Raw genomic sequence first — 21225 nt, 5'->3', positions numbered from 1 at the left:
AATTATTCCATAGAAAATTGATGGAAATCAGAAAAATGCAGGCGAACATATTCCTAAATTATCAATTAATTGAGAATTCAACGTTATTTAATCCTAAATATTCGTGTTCTAATGAAAAATGTCACTGCTCAAAAATGTAAAATTTGACTAAATTTTCAGTGAAGCTCCAAATAAAATTTATGAATTATGGAGAAAAAATTATTTGGAGTGGAAATAATTGAACGAAGAATAAAATGATGAATGATAAAATTCCGATAAAAGAAGGATACAGCCCAAACATCTCATAAATAAACATTCAAATTTTTTATCAATAAAAGAAAGTTCATAACATATTGATACATTAGTGCTATTATTAAAAGTCGAAATAAGCAGTACAAATCCTATTATATTATTTATAAAATACTCAAAAAAATTTAGAACTGTCTACGGTTTCGTCGGTGCCCATCTATTGTCTGCTTATCTCCACTAAACTGTTCATTAAATTTTAGTTCAGTCTAACAGCGTCAATATTTTTGGCTAAAAGTGAGATAGACGAATTTTTATGAGGACCTATCAGCAACTCTCAATATTTCTCTATGAAAAAAAAGTCATTATGAGTATTTATAGACCTCTCGTAGTTTCAGAAATCTTCAACGAAAACTAGGGTCTGAGCCGGAGCAAAATACGCTATTTCGGTATTTTACTACGGAATCAATTTCTCAGTTTAATTGCAATAAGCTGGAGGCTGCATTTTTCAACGATCTAAAAATCCTCAGGACTTTTCAGATAATTTTCAAATGTGAATCTGATTATGTAAATCGCAGCAGCTATTTTTATTTGAATAAAATTGAGAGGCAACATGATGAAATGAGATGAGTCAATTTTATTTCAAGATCAATCTCATGAATAACTCAGAATATAAGAAGAATGTTAATTTTCTGTTCAAAAAATATTCCTATGCTTCTTACAGGTTTTTGGGCTGAAGGAACTGAATTTGCCACTATTTTCCATCTAAGACCGTGCAATTCAAAAGATTTTTCCAATTCAATCGTTTAACCCGAGTTAAACGATTGAATTCAAAAGTTTCGTTTAGATAATTTTCTTGTAACTCTCGTGGATTGTGCTTGAGAACGATTCGAACACTTCAGTTGTTGATGACGGAAAAATAAACAAGATATTCGTGTTCTACGCCCTCAAATTAGTCTAAATCCACATAGTTTTTCCATCGACCTCATACTCGAGATAAAACCGTATCTGGTACATGGACAAACAGTGAATAATTAAGGATTATGAACATCGGTTTTGTGTAATCAAAACTAGCCTCCCCGAACAAAGTCAGTTTCTTCGAAATATCTCGCAGTTCATGGTAGATAAAATTTTCGCTACAACTGTTTTTTAGCGAAAAATCGAGAGTTGCAAACGAGGTACTTAACTTTTCTATTGCATTAATGTTTCGTTTCGACTAGTTATGTGAAGTGAAAGGAAAATTGTTTAGACATTTTTTGAATTCATTATTTCGAAATTCAGAAAAATCAATCGAGTTTTTAACATTCGAGGTAGGTTGCGAGTTTATCGACAGAATAAACACTCGGACCGGCTGGTGCTGACATCTGCGTCAGTGACCACAGCCTGTCTTAACCTCTGTTTATGTGCTCCTGTCAGTTACTCAATCAGCTGATTCCGCTTCGCGCTTCCGATCAGCTGATCAATCATCATGGAAACGTTAACGGACGAGGACTATGTTCCGGCGCCAATTAAATACGAATGTAAGTGAAATCCACGAATTCATGATTCATTATTTACTTATTTATTCACTTCAAGAGAAATTAAGTCCTAATGGGGGAGGGGGGTTCGGGGTCGTCATTGTTGCCTATTTTTAATTATTAGCCGGAAGCGGGAATTTCATCACTTGAAATAATCAAACATTTTTTCAATAATTGAACAATTGAATTGTTGTTTTTGTTGTGTTCCAGATCTGGATCATACAGCAGATGTTCAGTGAGTGCATACTATCATTAAGGAAATGAATAATTGATAAGGAAAAAAATTAGAGAATGTTAAGCTTTAAGGTTAACTCAATACATAACCTTCATGCCATGTGGTAAAATGGAAAAATACGCATTTTAGAACTCGAATGAAGTTTTTTTTTATTCAAGTGTTTCTGAACAATTCAGTAGCAAAGTGGTATAGTACATTTCCATACTAGGGCGCATGAAAAATTTTATGAAACTCATATTCGCCAGAAAATTTTTCTGCGCCCGTGTATCGAACAATATTTTTTGTCACGAGAGTCATAGGCAATGTTTTAGGCAGGTGTGCATGCCGCGTGCCGCAGGCACACGCGCCTAAAACGCTGCCTTACGACCAGAGTGACAAAAAAACAGTTTAAGTCGACTTATCTCCCAGTTGAGTTTTTGGGGAATATTTCCGAATCTAAGGGAGATAGCGAAATTTTTGTAATTACATTTGTTGTAGCTCTCAATCGGCTCTATAAAAAAGGTTATAACAAAAATTTTGCTATCTCCCTTAGATTCTGAGATATTCGTTGAAAACTGGCCAATGGTAAAAAATAACGTGTACCATTTAACCACTTCGCTACTGAATTACAGTTCAATGTGCATACATACTTCTCGTTATAAACATGAGACCATGTGAATTATTTACGGATGTTGTGGTAGCTTAGGACTATTAACAATACACTTCAAATTTCTATGGAACGTTTGAGAAGAAGCTCGTTAATTATAACAAGAGAGTTTTCATCTAGTCTAATTAGGAATTCTCGTGTATGATATAGTGGAAAAAAATTTTGGTTCATAAGTTTTTGAAACTTGAAAGAAGTTTTAAGATTATAGTTTTTGTTGATGTTCAAAAAAACTGTCGATGTTCTTTCAACTGACAAAATTGTTTCTTTCATATTGATAAAAATGAAAATCCACTAACCCGAGTTGATTATTCACTTATAATACCACGAGATCTGTAAATCTATTGGGTATTCCCGATGGATTCACTCCAAACAAACGTTCTTCGTCAAGTTTGTCAGATTCAAAAATCGCGAGTGTGAAGCGCGTGATTTCTTCTGAAAAGCTTGACAACTTCGTTTATGTGTACCAAAGCTTGAGAGGAATATGGGAATAATTTTGAGGCTCGAAAGGTATTTGGATGACTATTTTTTCTCTCAGAATTTCGGCCAAAAGCATCCTTTGCAGAAAATTATTAGTTGCTATAGACGACAGAGCACAATTAAAGTTATTAAAAATAATGGAGGCACCGAATGTAGGCGTTAGCATGAGGTTATATAAGGCTTAAACTTTTCAATATCTGCATTATTTGCGTGGTTACTCCAGATTTTCCCTACACTGCCTCTAATTCTTATCGTTGTTTTTTGCGTCTTCCAACAGTTGAATTATCAATTTGAAAAAAAAACAAGAAACCCTCCATGAGAAAAAATTTATTAATTTGATTTCGTCAAAGCTGCTCCAATTAATTTTTGTTGATTATTAGAAGTGTTAGTTTCATAATGTTTCCCCATCAGTTTAAAATTTATATACGTTCACGAATTACTCGTCATCGAGATTAATTGATGTTTGAAAAGAGGAAATCTACTAGTTCTATTTTGTTCTTTTCTGATGGGATTAACCACTTACATTCAGAATTGACCCTCTGATTTGATAATTAAAAAGGATCCACGCATGGGGAGAAACAATGCAAGAAGCCTTCGAGCAGTGTGGAGTAGCAATGTTCGGTTACATGACCGAACTGGACTCAGTCGAAATCTTCATGACACATAACATCGAAGCAGAAGGTGATGACATCCAAGCACTCCTCTACCATTTCCTCGATGAATTACTCTTCATGTTCTGTGCAGAGCCTTTCCTAGTCGCTAAGGTACTACCCCTACCCCCCATTGTCACGTTCTCCTCGCGTAGTAAGATATTCAACAGTAAAATATATAGAGCTGTGGGACTCCCCCAAAAAAGCCCTTCTAAATTGACCGACCGACCACTCGCGTTCTGGTACGTAATGCTTTTTTTAAACAATGAAATATGATCAGGGAACGCCAAGTAAACAATTCCCAATCAATTTTAGGCATTGCAACTATTTATTATCAACAATTTAATTGTTCAAATCGCCCAAGCGCCCAAACTATGAAAGATATGCGAAAATTTTCGGATCGAAAATCATTTAGAATTTAATAAGGAATTATTTTTGTCTTTTGTCAAATTCATGTATCTCTTTTAGATTTCGAGATATGAGCAAGGAAAGAGTTGGGTGGCCAACACAGCGCTCTCAAGCCCACTGCACACCGCATGCACAGAGCGCTATGTCGGGTCGCGTAACTAGTTTATTGTTCATATCTCGAAATCTACGAGAGATATGTAAAATTGATAATAGACAAAAATTATTCCTTATTGAATTTTAGATGATTCATGATTTAAAAATTTTCACCTATTCTTCATAGTTTGGGTGCTAGGGCGATTTAAACAATTTAATTGTTGATAATAAATAATTCCAATGCCTAAAATTAATTGAAGATTGTTTAGTTGACGTTTAGTGATCATATTTTATTGTTTAAAACAATAATTACGTCGGAAATTAATTTCATCGGAAAATCGAGGGTGTCCCGCAGCTCTAACATGGAATCAGGCGCAGAGCCTGTCACGTATGAAAAAATCGTATAGGAACTTTCTATACGGATTGTGTATAAGAATTCTATAGGATTACCGTATATGATATTCGGATATTTCTATACGAATATTTTCTAGACGAATTATTTCTATACATAAATATTTACATAAACTTTTGTTTTTATACAAAAGATGTCTAAACGCTCCAGAGAAAAACGTAGAGAAATGTCGCAACTCCTAACGAAATGTTTCTATACATGAAGAAGTGGGTCGTATAGGATCAAACCTATAGAAATCGTATAGAAATTGTATAAAAAATATCCGTATAGAAATATCCGAATATCATATACGAAAATCCTATAGAAATTCTATACGCAATCCGTATAGAAAATTTCTATACGATTTTTTCATACGTGTGAAAGCGCAACAAAACGAGTTGATTTTCCGAATCTGAATATGGAATCATCTCGGTAATCATCAATTTCAGACGAAGCTCTCAATTAATTTTCTGTCAGAGATTTGAACCAACTAATTATCGAGATTGTCAACAAAAATAGCATGCCTATTAGGGATACGAAATTACGTCACGTTTTTAAATGCGTCAGGTCAGAAAAAAATAAACATCATATGAAGTCAATGTTTCTCATGTCATAATTCCGGTCATACTCTTCCCTGATTTTAAAACCACCGAGCTAGATGTCAATTGACAGTCATGAATTTTTCGATCATACAATTTTGTCACATTTGGTAATGATTCGTATTTTCCATTCATTTCGATTTGAAGACACTGATTCTATGTGTTCAACGGTTAAACTTTAACCATCTACTCAACGCCTTATTATCATGGGGCTATCTCCGAATACCAAACTGTATTATCAGTAGTTAGACGTAATGTGACGGTCAGATAGTAAATTGGTCATAATTTTGTCATATGACAACAATTTTTCATATTCCATCCGTCTCGGACGTCATATCGTGTAATTTTTTCGCATCTCTGAACTTTTCATCGAAAATTTATCAGTCTATGGGAGCATCCAACAATTACGTCACGCTTGTTTTACACTAGAACAGGACGCGCGCTTTGCGCGCGTATTATTTTCCATGGGTGCCAGAATATCAAAACCCTACTGTTTCTCACTTCCATTAATTTTTATCTCAATAATAATGCAGGAAAAATGAATGGTTTCAACAAAGTTTTTCACAATGAAAATTTAATTGTTTAATAATTTATTCGGAATCGTCATAATCCTCTTCATCTTCTTCTTCGTTTCTCTTTTGCTTTTTTGCGTTCTTTTTTATTTTTAGGGATGTATTATGTACTATATACATCTATATTATCCTATATATATTTTTCGTACAAAAATATATTGTTTTACAGTTAAAAAAAATTAAAGTATAAAAAAATATATATGCATATAGTATATAGAGCATGTGTTATATACTATTGTATATATATATTTTTTTATTATACTAAGGAATGAATTTCTCTTTATTTACAATTACTGTAAACAAAAGATTACAGTACATAAATAGTATATTTCAGTACATGTGGGGCAATATCGTCTTTAACGTGTGTGGGGTTTACAGTATGAGCCGAAGGCGAGTGATGTAACCACACACGTTAAGGACGAAATTTCCCAACCAGTACTGAACAATAGTATATTTCGTCATTAGGCCGAAAGAAACTTTTCTGGCGAATATGAGTTTGCAGCCCGAGCCGAAGGCGAGGGCTGCAATCATATGAGCTAGAAAAGTTTTTTTTGGCCATATGACGAACAGTATTTTTTGTTATGACGGCCATAGGCAGAGATTCACGGACGCGGAGCGGAGCGCCTTCGGCTCGGGCTGCAAACTCATATTCGCCAGAAAAGTTTCTTTCGGCCTAGTGACGAAATATACTATTATGTCACGAAGCCTGAAACCGGCTGAATTAGACACGAGACGCGAAGCGTCGAGTGTGTAATCCAGCCGGTTTCAGGCATGAGTGGCATAAAAAATATACACACATTACATTATTTGATAGGAGGAATAGAAGCTTCAAACATCGTTACACTGAATTTTGTAAAAGTGGATTTTAGATCTCCCCCCTCTGGATTAATGGGAAAAGAAAAGTATTTTTGATTTTTTTCTTTTTTTCTTTAATCTAATGAGAAAATAGAAATACGAACGTGACGTCACAAGCTGTGCGACCCCCCCCCCCCCCCGCCACCGTCGCACATCGTTACAACATTCAAGATCCCTTCCCCTTAATCGCGTGACGTAATTGTTGAATGCTCCCTATGAAAAAAATTATCAATATCTCTTCCGAAGCTACTGACTACTGAGTTGGATTCCCTATTACCTAGAACATTTTATCATATACAATTCCAAATTTTTTTGTTTATGAATGCATCATATACAATTCCTTCCGTCTTCTTTTTTACAGAAAATAAAAATAACCGAATTCGACCTACAGAATTTCAAACTCAAAGCAACAGCATATGGAGAAGAATTTATGCTTGGTAAACACCCCCAAGGGGCGGAAATAAAGGCGATAACGTATTCAGCAATGCAAGTTTTAGATCGACCAGAAGTCCCTCGTCCTGAAATATTTGTCATCGTCGATATTTGATTGATAATTCCTACTAGATTGATGTTCTTGTCCCCAGTATACATCTCTAACATCTGCACCTTCAACTGCTTCAACAAAATTCTTTACAATCTCACCCTCTCCTCCCTCTCCCCTCATCACTCGTTTCCCAAGATTTTTGGAAGGAAAGAGACAGTTAAAACAACAGTCGGAGGGGTGGAAGCCTCGGGAATTTGTCGTTTATACGCCTGGAGTTTCTTTTCAAATAAATACGTTACGACTTTAACTAAACACCGGGCCCAACCTCTCCCCCTCCAGCCTGTTATACATTTATCCCCTCTGTAATTTCTCGATAATCCGGCCTACTAACTCCTCAGGGATGTGACGACTTATGACGTCACCCAAAATGAAAAAAAAAAAACTAGGGGAGATTGGGGCAGAACGAGATGTATTTAATTTCAATTCGCGATGGGTAGAGTGAAATTTTGCCGATCCTCGACCATTTTCAAATTTTTTTTTTCAGTTTCAAGATGAGACCAGATTCATTCTAGTCGTATCACTCAATGAGCTGATATTAGGAATAAAAAAAGGCCCATCTGCCTCATTCTCTCCTGATGCGTAACCAAATTTTCTATTATTCGTTGAATTTTTTTAATCAACTTTTCATTTAAACAGGACAATTTTTGGCATTTGTTGTTCATTCCGCCGTTATTATCATTTAAAAATAATATGAATAATATAAATAATTATGAATTATTTGAGACTAATTGTCGCGAATAATAACCACCACGGATGAAAAAAATTAATAAAAAACCTAGCGAATTCGTTAGAAAATTCTATTGGGTTTCTGTTCAACTTTCTATTAGTTTTTGGCCGATTCTATTTAAATTTTCAATAGAGAAAGGCAGTGGAATTTGATTTTTGTATATAACTTATCCTATCGAGATATTTTCTACAGAATTTCTTCGGCTCAAATTTTCTATTTTTTTTGTTTGATTTCCTTAATGAGAAGAAAAGAAAAATAGAATGAAAAAAACTTGGAAAATTTGAGCCGAGGAAATTCTATAGAAAATATGTGAAGAGAATAAGTTATATAGAAAAATCGAATTCTATTGACTTCATCTATTGAATATTTTCTATTGAACATGTCAATAGAATCGGCCAAAAACTAATAAAAGGTTCAATAAAAATTCAATAGAATTTTCCAACGAATTCGCGAGGGTTTCTATTAAATTTTTTCGTGCATGACGGTATTACTGGCACATAGCGAAATAAAATAAGTGACGAGGGGAGGAAATTCACAATCAATTGTCTAATTGGAGGTGAAATTGTTAATTCAATTTTTCTACTCTATCAATGGCTTCAATTGAATCCATCACAGTTGTGAATATTCCTCACGATACATTTGTTAATGAAAATAAATACAATGAAATAAAGTGATTGATGATGGAGAGAATTAAAAAATTAATTTTCCAAATGTTGAAATAAACTAAAAAAAATGGTTGATTCAATTATTTCATATCCAATCTGAGCCCATTATAATTGTATGCTTGTGAACTTTGGGTCGTCGAGATATTATTTAAGTGCAGTAAATTCAGAAATGATAAAGATAAAACCCATGGGGTCTAATGATACGTCCCTGTCTCCCAACTGTTCTTCCACTCCCTCTCTCCTCTCATCGTCATTCCACCGTTGTGATGCCACCGTTGTATAGCCATACCCATAGCGTATGGTCCCATTGCAAGTGAGACGACCAGTCGAGGGCCGGGAGAGGGGGGATTTTCAGTATTTCTGTTCTGTTGTACTGTACACTGTTGTAGAATGGAGTGTGTGAACGAAGCAGGGGGCGAGCAAGAAAATTAAAGGAAAAAAGGAGGAGGGACGCTTGCGCACACACTCCCGACGTTTTCTCAACCGTTTCACGAGTTACATTTCGTCATCACCTATCGAGTCAACATTTTTTTTTTTCATTTCATTGGTCAAATACTCTTGGCTCTTTACACAGTAGATTCGTCGGAGTAATAACAGTGTTGCAAAGTGTTCAAGTTATTTTCCCTCAAAACCCTCGTCAAAAAAAAAGTTTCATTCATCGAAAAAATCCGAACTTTCAACGAACAAAATGGAAAATGACATTTCTGCAATCAGTGAACACCGAAAAATGTGAGGACATCATCGAGAAAACAACAAGGAATTACTCGTCAACATTGGCCAAAGGGGGTGTGTATTAAAATAATTTAGTAACTTTCTAGTGACTTTTCCCATTTCTGTAGTGCCATTGCCTAGTATTATTGCGGGAAAATAAGGTTTTCAGCCTTTTGGCGCGCTTTTTGAGGGTTCTGTGTGGCCACCGACAGATGGCCAGTGAGGTGCCGGGGTATATCTCGTATGTACAACTGCAGTTCGACCCCACTGCAACTCGTTTCCAATGAATATTATGTCAAAAATCGCTAATACATTTGAATTTTTTATTGAATTATTAGATCTTCATAGTTAAAACGAGTGTGTGGTGGCTGTTGGGGGGGGTTGGGGGGGACGGGTTGAGGGAGTGAGTGGGGGCATCGAATCGGTAAAGTGCCAGCACGCCGGGCCTCGTGTGCACTTGATCACCAGTGAGACAGTTGCATTCTCAATTCGATAATTTTTATTTATTCATCAAAACGGTTCATTAGTTCTTGTTAATTCCGGGTCAATTGGAGATGTAATGAACGATTGTGATTATAATTAGAGAATTGTGAAAGGGTGGGGGGAGGAGAGTTGAGGGGAGTTACGACGTAGGAATTTATCTAGCTGAGTTGCATATGAGAATGAGATTTGTGGATTGAGTGGCACAAAATGGACGAAAATTAGTGGGTTGATGGGATTTTTCAAGTGGATTTAGTTGGTCTGGGGCTGCCAGGGGTTTTTGGGGCCGTTTTAGGGCTCGGGGTTTTCGTTGCTCCCTCATTTCTCTCTCTCTCCTCTCTCTTTTCCACTGGATATTGGAGGCAGGACGTGACGCTGGGCGGTGAGAGACGTTGAAAATGGCTCGTGTTACGTGTCTGCTATAAACACACGCGGGTTTACATGGTTTTTGAGGGGTTGGAGGGATTTTCTTGCGGTAATTGACGAGGTTTGACGGGTGAAGGGAGAGGAATTTTCAGGATTGAGGTGGACAGGTGAGTGATGATTTTAGCATTTCTTTTTTGGGTTTGGAAGTGTTGTTTTGGATATTGAGAGATTCTCGGATTTTTCGATGATCGGGGGAGGCTTTTTGAGAGGTGGCTTTTCAGAAGATGTTTTTTTTGGGGGGGGTTTTATTTTTTGAACGGGGAAATTCCAACGCCAAAGGCGCTCCGGTTGGCTTGATAGCTGTGGCTAGTGCTCGAGGCACGATTTGTTGGCCCTCTTTTGCTTTTTAAACCGAACCAACGAGAATTTCTCGGGCTGACTCTGAGGTCTCTACGAGGCAAGTTGTAATCGTTAGGTAGTTTGGAGAATTCATCGTCTTCACGGGTAAGGGGAATCTCTTTGAGGACACTCACATTTCGGGGGATTTTTGATAAATATAGATTTTCGGTGTGAATTCGCAGGGTTTTGAGACACGTGTACCATGGTTTTTTGGCGAGACGATTTCCTTTTTTGGTGATATTTGTTTATTAATTTATTGTTTTATTGCTAATTTGTAGACATTGTAGAACAGAAGAGGTGTAGTGGGGCGAGGAGTGGTTTGAGGGGATTCAAGGACGAGAGTTTAGGGCTTGAGGGTTCTTTAAATTGTTAACAGCTGATCGTTAGAATTAAATTAGTTTTGGGGGAAATTGCAGTTTTTTGGAGGGATTTTCGACTTAGGGGATGCCGGAAGTTAGCGGAGAGTGGAACACATGGGGACGTAGATTTTTAGGAATTTTGGGAAAATTTTACATGCGGTCGGGAAATGGAGGTTACGAGGAGAACGCAGCATGGTAGCGTCCCGGCGTTCACATGCAAGGAGAATTTCTAAAAAAAAATTTTTAATAAACTTGCTCAGTCTATTTCGATTGTTCGTTTTTTTTTAGGAATTTCGAAGGTAATTTTCAAGTTTCGACGTTGAATTTACTATTTTATTCAATTCAGGTTAAAATCTGTAGGGATTATTCCGGAGAGTTGCTGACGAGTAATTTTTGTGGAAAGAATTGAGTTACACCAAATTTTTATTGAGAAATTTGAGAATTTTTAGGCTCTGTGAAAAATGACAAATGGTAGAATTGCTTGGTTTATGATTTTTTTTCACCATAAGAAATTACTTGAATGGAGTGGGGTTTCTGCGGTATGTAACTTGCTTTGTTGTCCCATCCATTTTTTTCACGTTGTAATTAATGAATTGTAACAAAAAAATTCATTTAGATTTCTGTTTTTTTAAGGAATTGGGAAATTAATTTTCAAGTTTTGACGTCGAATTTACTATTTTATTTAATTCAGGTTAAAATCTGTAGGAATTCAGTAGTGAAGTGGTAAACGGAGATAAATTGACTTATCTCCCAGTTGAGTTTTTGAGGAATCTTTCCAAATCTAAGGGAGATAGCAAAATTTTCGTAATTACATTTGTTGTAGGACTCAATCGGCTCCACAAAAAAGGTTATAACAAACATTTCGCTATCTCCCTTAGGTTGCGAGATAATGATTGAAAACTGGTCAGTAGTCAAAATTGACTTATCTCCTTTTACCATTTCGCTACTGAATTATTTCGGAGAGTTACTGATGAGTAATTTTTCTGGAAAGAATTGAGTTAGAGGAGGGTGGGGCAAAATGGCCACCAGATTTAAATAATGAGTGAAATTGGATCCAATCTACAGTTTCGACTTCATTGGAAGTTTATAAAAATGAACACATTGTCATAAGACTGCGTTGCAGGAGTTGCAAGGTAAAGCAAAAATGGGGTAAAAGGACACTTCAATTTCTTCCTCAATTTTTTATATTTGAACAATGTTATTCAATTTCTGAAACACTAGTCATGACTGCGATTTTCAAATTGAAAAAACAAACTAATTTTTTACTTTTGTCGTGGGGGGTGGTAAGCCAAATTTTTCTTTGCACATTCATCCTTCCCTCCTCCCATTGTTTTATAGTGATTTCCTTTGTAAGCAGGAAAGTAGCCATCTTGCAAATTTGGCAAATTTACAAAAGGTCAGTTGTGTAGGACGTGCATTGAAAAAAATTAATAATTTCAGAGCTAGTTCAATAGTAAAACAGGAAATCCGAAGCTAATCTATATTTCAAACTTCAATGGAAAATTTAATAGAGTTGTAGTTTATTTGTTAAAAAGATACCGACACGATTCTGTTGGGAAATGTTTGTTGAAATTTTTTTTGATTAAAAGTTGATTAGGACCAACTTGTTCGGGTGGCCATTTCATCCCACTCATTAATAATTTTTTGGTTGTGGACTTTGCCAAGGAGCAATTTTTGAAAATTCGATTATTGAAAATTTTTTGGGGATTCATTTTAGTTTGCCCTATACTGATTTATTAGGTGTTCATATTGCCCAATGAAACAATTTTCAAAAATTCGAATTTTGAAAAAAAAAAATTTCTTTTCGCAAATTTTTACCCCAGAGTGTCCATTTTACCCCAGATGTCCATATTGTCCCACCCTCCTCTACGCCAAATTTTTTATTGAGAAAGTTGAGAATTTTTGGGCGCAGTGAAAAATGACAAATTGTAGAATCACTTATTTTATGAATTTTTTTTCATCATAAGAAATGACTTGAGGAATGGAGTGGAGTTTCCGCGGCATATAACTTGCCTTGGTGTCCCATCCATTTTTTTCAAGCTGTAATTAATGAATTATAACAAAAAAATTTCATTTAGATTCCTGTCATTTTTCAACGCCAATATTTTATTTAGAATTCAAGGTCACAATTTTGGTGATTCTTTTTTTTTTTTTTAATTCCCACACCAATTTTTCCATTTTAAGACCTGATTTGACTACTGATACTAATTATTGTAGCAATTATATTTATTTCTTCAACAATTATTTTGGTTATTACTTGGATGGTAAAATATTTAAAAAGTTGAATTTATCCATAAAATGATGATACAAGGTGTTCATTCCTCCCCAATCAGGCGTATTTTTTCTAAACATAATATGAAATAGATGAGTTTAGAATATCATTATAAATCCATCCATTTGATTGATTTTCCATTATTCAATTCATATGCCTATTTCTCACACATTTCCTCATTATTTTCCATAGACAGGAAAAGGGTTGTTCAATAGTTCAATCAAAACTTCAATCATTTGCAGATTTAATTCAATTTAATTCACTACAGATGCTAAAAAAACAGTGCTATCATAGAAGTGATGTTCGTTTCCGGAAAAGATTGACGTTTTGACGTTCTAGTTATTTCTCCAACTCCCTTGACTTTCCACGATAACTGAATATTTGTTCAACTTGAGCATCTAAAAAAAGAGTCGAATGATCCAAGCTATCATTAAATTGTATCCCAATCCTTATCACATCGTCTCATTCAGTTTAGCCAGAAACAAAAATATAAATCCCCTCTTTAAATCACATCTTTAATAATTCTCTGTCAACTTTATATGATAATTCAAATTTCAACAATTCAGTATTTATCACAGATTTTTGGACTCTATAGCGAATCCAAAATTAATTATGACTTATGGGAATTGAAATATTCATGGAAAATATTCTGCCATGAAGCTAACAAGGTTTCTCCCCCGCTGGGAAGCCCATTTTCTCCACTCCATATATACTATAAATTTTCTTGAAATTCACACCTGTGTAGGTCGGCCAATCGTCTCCATATCGTCTCCCCTCTTCATATTCGATTGCACCCATTTTGCTTATGGAAGGAAGTGACGACTGTTCCATGTATCACTCCCTTTCAACAAAAGCTTTATTACTTGAAAATAGCAATCGGAATAAATGCATTAAATGACGTTGTGGAATTGCCAATGATTCATCCAACAATTTTAAGGTTAATTCTATACACAATTGTGACCTTGATGTAGAGTCTTGTTTGGAGGGTTAGAGATGTACTCATTTTAATTTCCCAACATCAGTCCACAACTTGAACATAAATCAACGAATTCTCAGAGAAATTTAATTGATCCATTCAATTTTTTAATCTTTGCAGACTCTCAAAGACGGTGAAATGCCGCGTGTGAGAAGCCGTCAAGTTGTCCTGGAGGACCCGTCCAGGCCAGTCACACCAGACATGGCACAAACTAAACTAAGTAATTACCAATGGATATAATATATCAATTAATTCAGTCGCAGTGGTAAAAGATAAGTCAAATTATGGAATTCAATTTTAACTTGAATTTTTGCTAAATATCCCGACATCGAAGGAGATGCAATCGTTTTTCAAGAATTTTTTCCGATATATTATCCAGAAACAATTTTCTAACATATTTTTTTTTATTGATTACGGTTTTAATGAATATTTTAGAATCTAGTGGGTTTTTACTCTCCACTGCAAAAGAGATCTGTGGAAATTTTGCATCGAAACGATTCCAATAAATTAAAGCATGAATAAAACTGTCTTTGTTAAAAATTCTTATACAAGGCCACAAGCACGAAACCATTTTGTGCTTCCTTTTCAACTGATAAAGTTATCTTTCTTTTAATGAAAATATCAGGCCACGAAGTCATGCTAATAATTCAGAAATAAAATAGGTAATATGAAATGAATCTAGGTACCATCATGGAATTACATGGGTTTAATGCTATGAATATCTCGTTCATTTGCGTAATTATTTCAGGTTTTTCTTTGGCCATTAGACTCTGTATATTTTCTTCCGTTTTCTTCTTTTAAATTTTTTTCTGCAGTCTTGTAGTAGGTGAATTATTGATTTCAAAATGAATCCTTAGGACCCTTGTGTCATGAAAAAATTGGCCATTTCATTTTGTCAAATCGATTACTATTATGTCCCTTCTTCTGCATTTTACTTATATTTTTGAAAATGATGATTTGTTAAGGGTTTCCTCAAATTTTCTGGCACAGTCCCGAATTCAATAAAATATTGGAGAAAACTTCGAAATGTTTCACATTTTTTTAAATGCAAAATATTCCAGAAATTTGGTAGAAACCCCGCGAATTTTCAAGAAAATTTAAGACTTCTATTAAATTCCCCCACTAATATGCAAAAACATAATTTTTTCTAAATTTTTCTACAAGACTCAGAAATTTCATCAATTTTTTCGGAATTTTATAGTGTCCTGGAAAATCTAAAAATTCCCTTGAATTTTTAAAAACCCCTGCGAATTTTCTCAAATTTTGTAGAATCGCGGAAAAATTTCTAGAATTTTCCAGAAAACTGATGAATATGCTCAGATTTTTCAGTAAAGATGAGGTTTCAGAAGATTTTGAAAATTAAATGGGAAATTTGGCATAATGAAAACAAAAAATTTTTCTCATGACTGTTTTAGTTTTTGCAATTTCCGAAATTCAATCATTAGGCAAATCAATTTTTTTCTCTGAAGAACATTCCATCATTTTCTAGAAAATTCTATAAATATCGAGAAAGTTTTGGAAATTTTTAGAACTTTTTTACTGTGCACTAAGGGGATGATTTAAAAAAAAACACGTTCATTTATGTCAAATGTACAGTCCACATACGAATTTTCACGCCTCTGACTTCAACGATTTCGGAATTCGTATAAAAAATGTGCACTCTTTTCCTTATGGGATCAGTTTTCAAAAATCACATACAAAATGTTTGCAGCTTCTGTATTTTGGGCTGTGCGTTGATAGGTCACTCCCCCTTCCTCCCCCCGCCACAATCAGGAAAATGTCTTCTTCCTTATGTATAAGATAAACGAGAGCTTTTAGCTGGAAATAGTAAACGACCTGTAGGGACATACTTTTATCGCGGACACAGCATTTCGTAACAAAATAAGCAGTTACACAAAATGGAGTCCCTTCAATTTTTGAAAAAAGTGGTGTTTTGCATTGAAACCTTGTTTACAGAAATTGTAATCCCCACATTGATTTTATTAAATTGTAATTTACCATCCCAATTACACATTGCCAAATGTGAATTTCGCCTTGTGAAATTCAAACTTGTAAATATGTAATCTGTTGTGCACAATTCGTCATGCATAATTCAAGTTTGTGCAATTCCCGAAAAATACAGAGCCCGGATGAGTGAATTTAGTTGTGTACTTGAATTCAAATGATGTTCGTCGAATTGCCTGCAACAAACTGAACATTCAGATTTGAATTAGACGATGTGGCATTCACATTGCACAAGGTGCAATTGGCTTGATACATTTGCATTTGTTAGAATTTAAGATATGGAATACGAGGATCATCATTTCTACTGACAAGTTTTCAATGGAAAACATCAAATGACTGTCATTCTATGTAAAGTATCCCTTATTGTTGTTCCCAAAATTGACTTATCTGGCCCACACCCTTGCAACCACTCAAACTAATCTCCCAATTTCCTGAATTTGTAAAGTAAAAACAGAATTCATCGGAGATGGATCCCTAGACGGACAAGTCCAAAAAGTCGCGGAGGAGACCCCAAGTCCCCACTTGCAGGACCACCAGTACGGCCAGACCCCGCATTACCAAGTGACAAGACGCCCACCACAGCCGATACCACGCCCAGAGCAAATCTCAGTTCAAGCTGTGAAACGACGTCTAAACCTCGAAGTGACCTCTTCAGCCCCAGCCCCATCGACCTTCAAAGCACCCAAAGGTAAACGTCGAAGATCAGGCTCAAACTCCTTCTCTCACACCCCAGCTAAAAGCAAAACTGTCGAGAGGACGCGGTACGACACGTCTTTGAGTCTCTTAACAAAAAAATTCATTAATCTCGTTGAAAGCAGTAGCGATGGTGTTGTTGATCTCAACGTGGCGTCTGAAAAATTGGAAGTACAAAAGCGAAGAATATACGATATTACGAATGTCTTAGAGGGCATTGGAATACTCGAGAAGAAGAGTAAAAATAATATACAGTGGAAGGGGGGACAGTTGCCTGGTGAACAAAATGACATACTAGAGTTAAGGAAGGAAATTAGTGATTTGGAGGCCAAGGAGAATACACTGGATAGATTGATCCATGGGGCTGAGGAGAGATTACGTGAATTGTGCGCTGATAGGCAATTTGCTTATGTCACTTATCACGATCTGAGATCTGTTCCTGCTTACAAGGATCAGGCGATAATGGCGGTTAAAGCACCTCCTGAAGCGACACTTCATGTACCACAACCGATCAATAATTTGGGACAACCTAAATTGCAAATCCATATGCGATCGTCCTTTGGGGAGATCGAGGTGTTCCTATGCCCTGATGATCCTACTGTTAAGGTCAATAGTCCTGGTTCGGGGGAGGGACAGAACGTTTTACCTAGAGAGTTCATTGTGGAGGATGAGAGCAAGAAAGAGGGGAAGGGAGAGTGGAAGAGGTATCGGGTGCCGAAGAGCGAACCTGTGGATGAGGTTGAGGGTGTTGTGGCATCAACTTCGTCCTCCGGTATGAGGGATGCGTTGTTGAGTGAAAGCGATGACTTTGGTCCTATGGGAGGGGGCAGGTTCCAACTACAGACTGAGGATCAAAATCCAACGACAGGTAATGTTTTTCTTCTTTTTCTTTTTCTTGCATTTGAGGGGCTAAGGTGGAAGAATGAAGAACACGAGGTGGAGTTTTCTTTTTTCGAACTGTTTTTTCATTAATTTAAGGATTTTACTTGTGCCCTAGGATATCAATAATTCTCTAAGGATAAGATATTATATATAGAAATGAACCCAAGGTTCAACAATAGTATAGTTGAAATTTGTTACAGTCGTTCGCTTCACTTTATTTACCATCATATAAACATGTTTATTCATCTCATAATCTGATTATTTACAACATCATTGATATGCCAACTATTCTCTACTTCTTTTTCATACATATGTACTTTAATATTTTTAATATTGGCTTCATCATTGGTCACTTCGCATTCATTGAAAAGAGCAGTCGGTTATTTTTACAGATGACGATATTCAATGGAGATGTTTGCAAAATAATCTGATGCCAAGCAGATTTGGTGATAAAATCAAGAAATTTTTTTGGTCGAAAATAACCATTTTTCGAAATCAATGCACAATTAACTGGAATATTTCTTTTCAACAAGAAGGATTATACAGACTATTTTGCAAATGTCTTGAGAACAAAATCAGTCGAAATAAAATATCTGCAATGATTTCAAAGATTTTTTTTTCTGAAGCAATCCATTCCGAAGATACTTGTAGAATAATGGGTAAATAGTTTCCGACTCGTCTTCTGTTCTTCACTCCTCAACTATTGAATTAACTGCATTCATTGATTTAAATAATTTCTCAATTGCTCCTCTGCATGTTTACACTTTTTTATCTGCAGGAAACCCACGGATTCATACAATGTTTAGACATGAGGGAAACAATGTCTTTGTTGTGGAAACTACACAATAATATTTTTTTTTCGTTCAAATGCTTTTCACGCACTCATTTCCATTTTTTTTCTTTCAAATTTTGTGATTTGTAATGCATTTTTAACGCTTATTTTTTTTTTACTTCGTTTTTTTTGCATAATAATAAAAATTGTTCATTTTCTTATTTTGCACATTTATTTCCTTACATTCCACCACAACTTGTATTTTTTTTTAATTGAAATGGATTGATTAATTCACACCACATTGAACAGTGGCTGTTCCCTATCGGAACTCTGACTGTGACCTGTGTAGTATCTTTAATATCACATCACAGGCAGAGTTCTAGTTAGGTGACGGTCCTCAACAACAATTTTAATTCATCAGTTATGTGATACTCGAATTTTGTGCAGTGAAGTGGTAAAACGTAATAGAACGAGGCGCTCTCTCACGTTTCGTTCAACATGAAATCATTTTTTCCCTTTGGCTTATCAGTTAATTAATAAAAATCTTCTGTTCATTTTCACCAAAACTTGAAAGAAAATTTTATGCTCTACGAGTTATTTTGAAGCTATCTATTCAAGAGGAAGATATTTCGATAATTCACAAAAATGGTCAGATTAAACTTCGTACGTTCTACAACTTCACAAGATAAATAAATAATAAAAAATCAATGATTCTCATGCGTTTTTTGATTTACCTGTTTCAGACGTTAATATATTGGACTTTAGTGAGTCCCTATTATCGCTGGAGCCACCATTATCTGAGAATGACTACTCGTTTTCACTCGCAACCGAAGAGGGCCTTTCAGATCTCTTCGATTTTCCATTTTAGGATTTTTTAAAATCACTTGCATTCATTAAAAGGATAGTAAATAAAACAAAATAACAATTGGAGAATAATGCAAAGTCGATGAAATCATGTGTCTTTTAACAATTAAAAAACATGGAAATTTACTCTGAGTTCGTCTTCCCAGCATGAAAAAATCAGTGGCTCAAGGACGAGTGGTTAGTAAAATTTGTAAAAAAAAAAACAAAAACATTTTTTGCTTATTACTTTCATGAGTAATATCATTCTTATTATTATTATTTTGTTATTTGTATGTAAAAACAAACATATCACGAAATAACGATTTTTCTCAGTTCATACAGATTTTCGTCGATTTGCTATAACAAATTAGAATGGAAACGAATGGCAATCGAGAGATTTGAAAAACGTTTTTTCAGTGCAATTACATAATTTATTAAATTAAGTTTATCGAATTGAATCATTTAAATTTAATCCCCATTATCGAACTACGTGAACGTGATTCGTCATTTTTATTATTCCTCAAAATTTTGTATAAAATCCATTTTTGAGGTTTCAATTATTTATAGACATTTTCGTTTTTTTATCCCGTACAAATAACATTGAGAATGCAAAAACTCTCCTAGAACTTGAAGAATTGTTCTAAAAACCAGTCTGATACCTGAATGATAATTAAATCTTAATTATTTGTAATAAAATCAATGATTAATTAATCTGAAGGAGACGAACTCAAATGTCGTACAAAAAATTAAACCCGAACATCAACAAAGAATACTAAAAATAACCGGAACGAGAGAAGTAGAAAACAGGAAAAATGGCGGCGAAATGAATTTTTTTTTCAACGATCGATATACCTGCGAAAAATAAACGGATTTCGACTTTTTTTTGTTTCTGAAGGGCGTGAAATACACGTCTTTGAGACGTTCAATCTTTTGAAAAATTCTACTGTGTCCGATGTTCTCCTAATTTATTTTAGTTGAAAAAAATTTCTTTACACTATCATCTGGCTTTGCCACATCGATAGTTAATCTCGGTTGTCTAAGATAATTGTATATTTAAGAGATTTTTAATAACAAAATGAAAAAAAAACCTAAATCAAATGGATTTTGTCATTAAAAATCTCTTAAAGGATGTACAAAGTCTGTTGTACGTCCGAAGCCATAGTGCCTACACCATTAAAAAAACGGATGAATAAATTGTCACGCACCTTTTACTGCACCTGTAAATAATTAACCATTCATACTTGTAATGCATTGATTATAAAAAAAATAAATAGTACTAGGTATTAAGAACTGAAATGAAAAGAAAAAAAAACATTTTTTTTATTGAACGAATGAGGTTTGATGGGAAAAATTGATACCTTGTATCATTAGTAAGATACACTCTATAAATTAGTTATTTTTAACTAAAAAGAAAATACAAATTATTTGATAAAGCAAATAATCGACGAAATGTTAGTTTATATAGTTATTATATAATATTATATAAATATTAATGTATATATGTCTGCACTTGTATAATCGAGGGATGCCCATTGCGTTGCTCTAAGTGTACAGGGACGACAAGACGAATTACAATATTTCGATGAGAAATTTTGTTGAGATAAATTTTCGATGATTTTTCAATGTCACTTATAATTAATTGTGCATCCCTTAATACTGCAATTTCTTTGTTGTTATATGAATATTGTTTTTTTTCTCGGCTATTTAGTTTGATTTTCTGAGTGTTGAGGTTGAGATGGTGGGAGTGATGGTGGGATAAGGAGATAAGTATCTTTATTATTGGTATTTTTTGATTATCTAATTAATGGTTTGATAGTGACGTGAGGAAGAATTGAGAGTGGATCTGGGGTTGATTTTTTGGAGA

At 34.8% G+C, this 21225-nt stretch overlaps 2 protein-coding genes across 6 annotated transcripts; both read left to right on the top strand.

Moving 5' to 3' along the window:
* Window positions 1-1658: 1658 nt before the first annotated feature.
* On the top strand, window positions 1659-8033 carry LOC107035997 (protein archease-like). Its single transcript, XM_015253673.1, has 4 exons — window positions 1659-1745; window positions 1953-1977; window positions 3660-3864; window positions 7030-8033. The coding sequence occupies exons 1-4, from the start codon at window positions 1694-1696 to the stop codon at window positions 7213-7215; spliced, it is 468 nt and encodes a 155-aa protein (XP_015109159.1). The 5' UTR covers window positions 1659-1693; the 3' UTR covers window positions 7216-8033.
* Window positions 8034-8911: 878 nt separating this feature from the next.
* LOC107036064 (transcription factor E2F6) lies at window positions 8912-20951 on the top strand. 5 transcript variants are annotated; one of them, XM_015253795.2, is made up of 4 exons: window positions 8912-9390; window positions 14288-14387; window positions 16617-17732; window positions 19262-20951. In XM_015253795.2, the coding sequence occupies exons 2-4, from the start codon at window positions 14306-14308 to the stop codon at window positions 19384-19386; spliced, it is 1323 nt and encodes a 440-aa protein (XP_015109281.1). In that variant the 5' UTR covers window positions 8912-9390; window positions 14288-14305; the 3' UTR covers window positions 19387-20951. The 5 variants fall into 5 exon arrangements, with proteins under 5 accessions (XP_015109281.1, XP_015109280.1, XP_015109284.1 ...); XM_015253794.1 differs by lacking the exon at window positions 8912-9390 and adding an exon at window positions 9737-10328; XM_015253798.1 differs by lacking the exons at window positions 8912-9390; window positions 19262-20951 and adding exons at window positions 9737-10328; window positions 18525-18623.
* Window positions 20952-21225: the final 274 nt, after the last annotated feature.

The sequence above is a fragment of the Diachasma alloeum genome, unplaced genomic scaffold (assembly GCF_001412515.2).
Source record: "Diachasma alloeum isolate Michigan unplaced genomic scaffold, Dall2.0 Dall_scaffold_00203, whole genome shotgun sequence".
NCBI lineage: Eukaryota > Metazoa > Arthropoda > Insecta > Hymenoptera > Braconidae > Diachasma > Diachasma alloeum.
The sequence above is the reverse complement of the archived record's forward strand: the minus strand, read 5'-3'. Positions and strand labels throughout refer to the sequence as shown.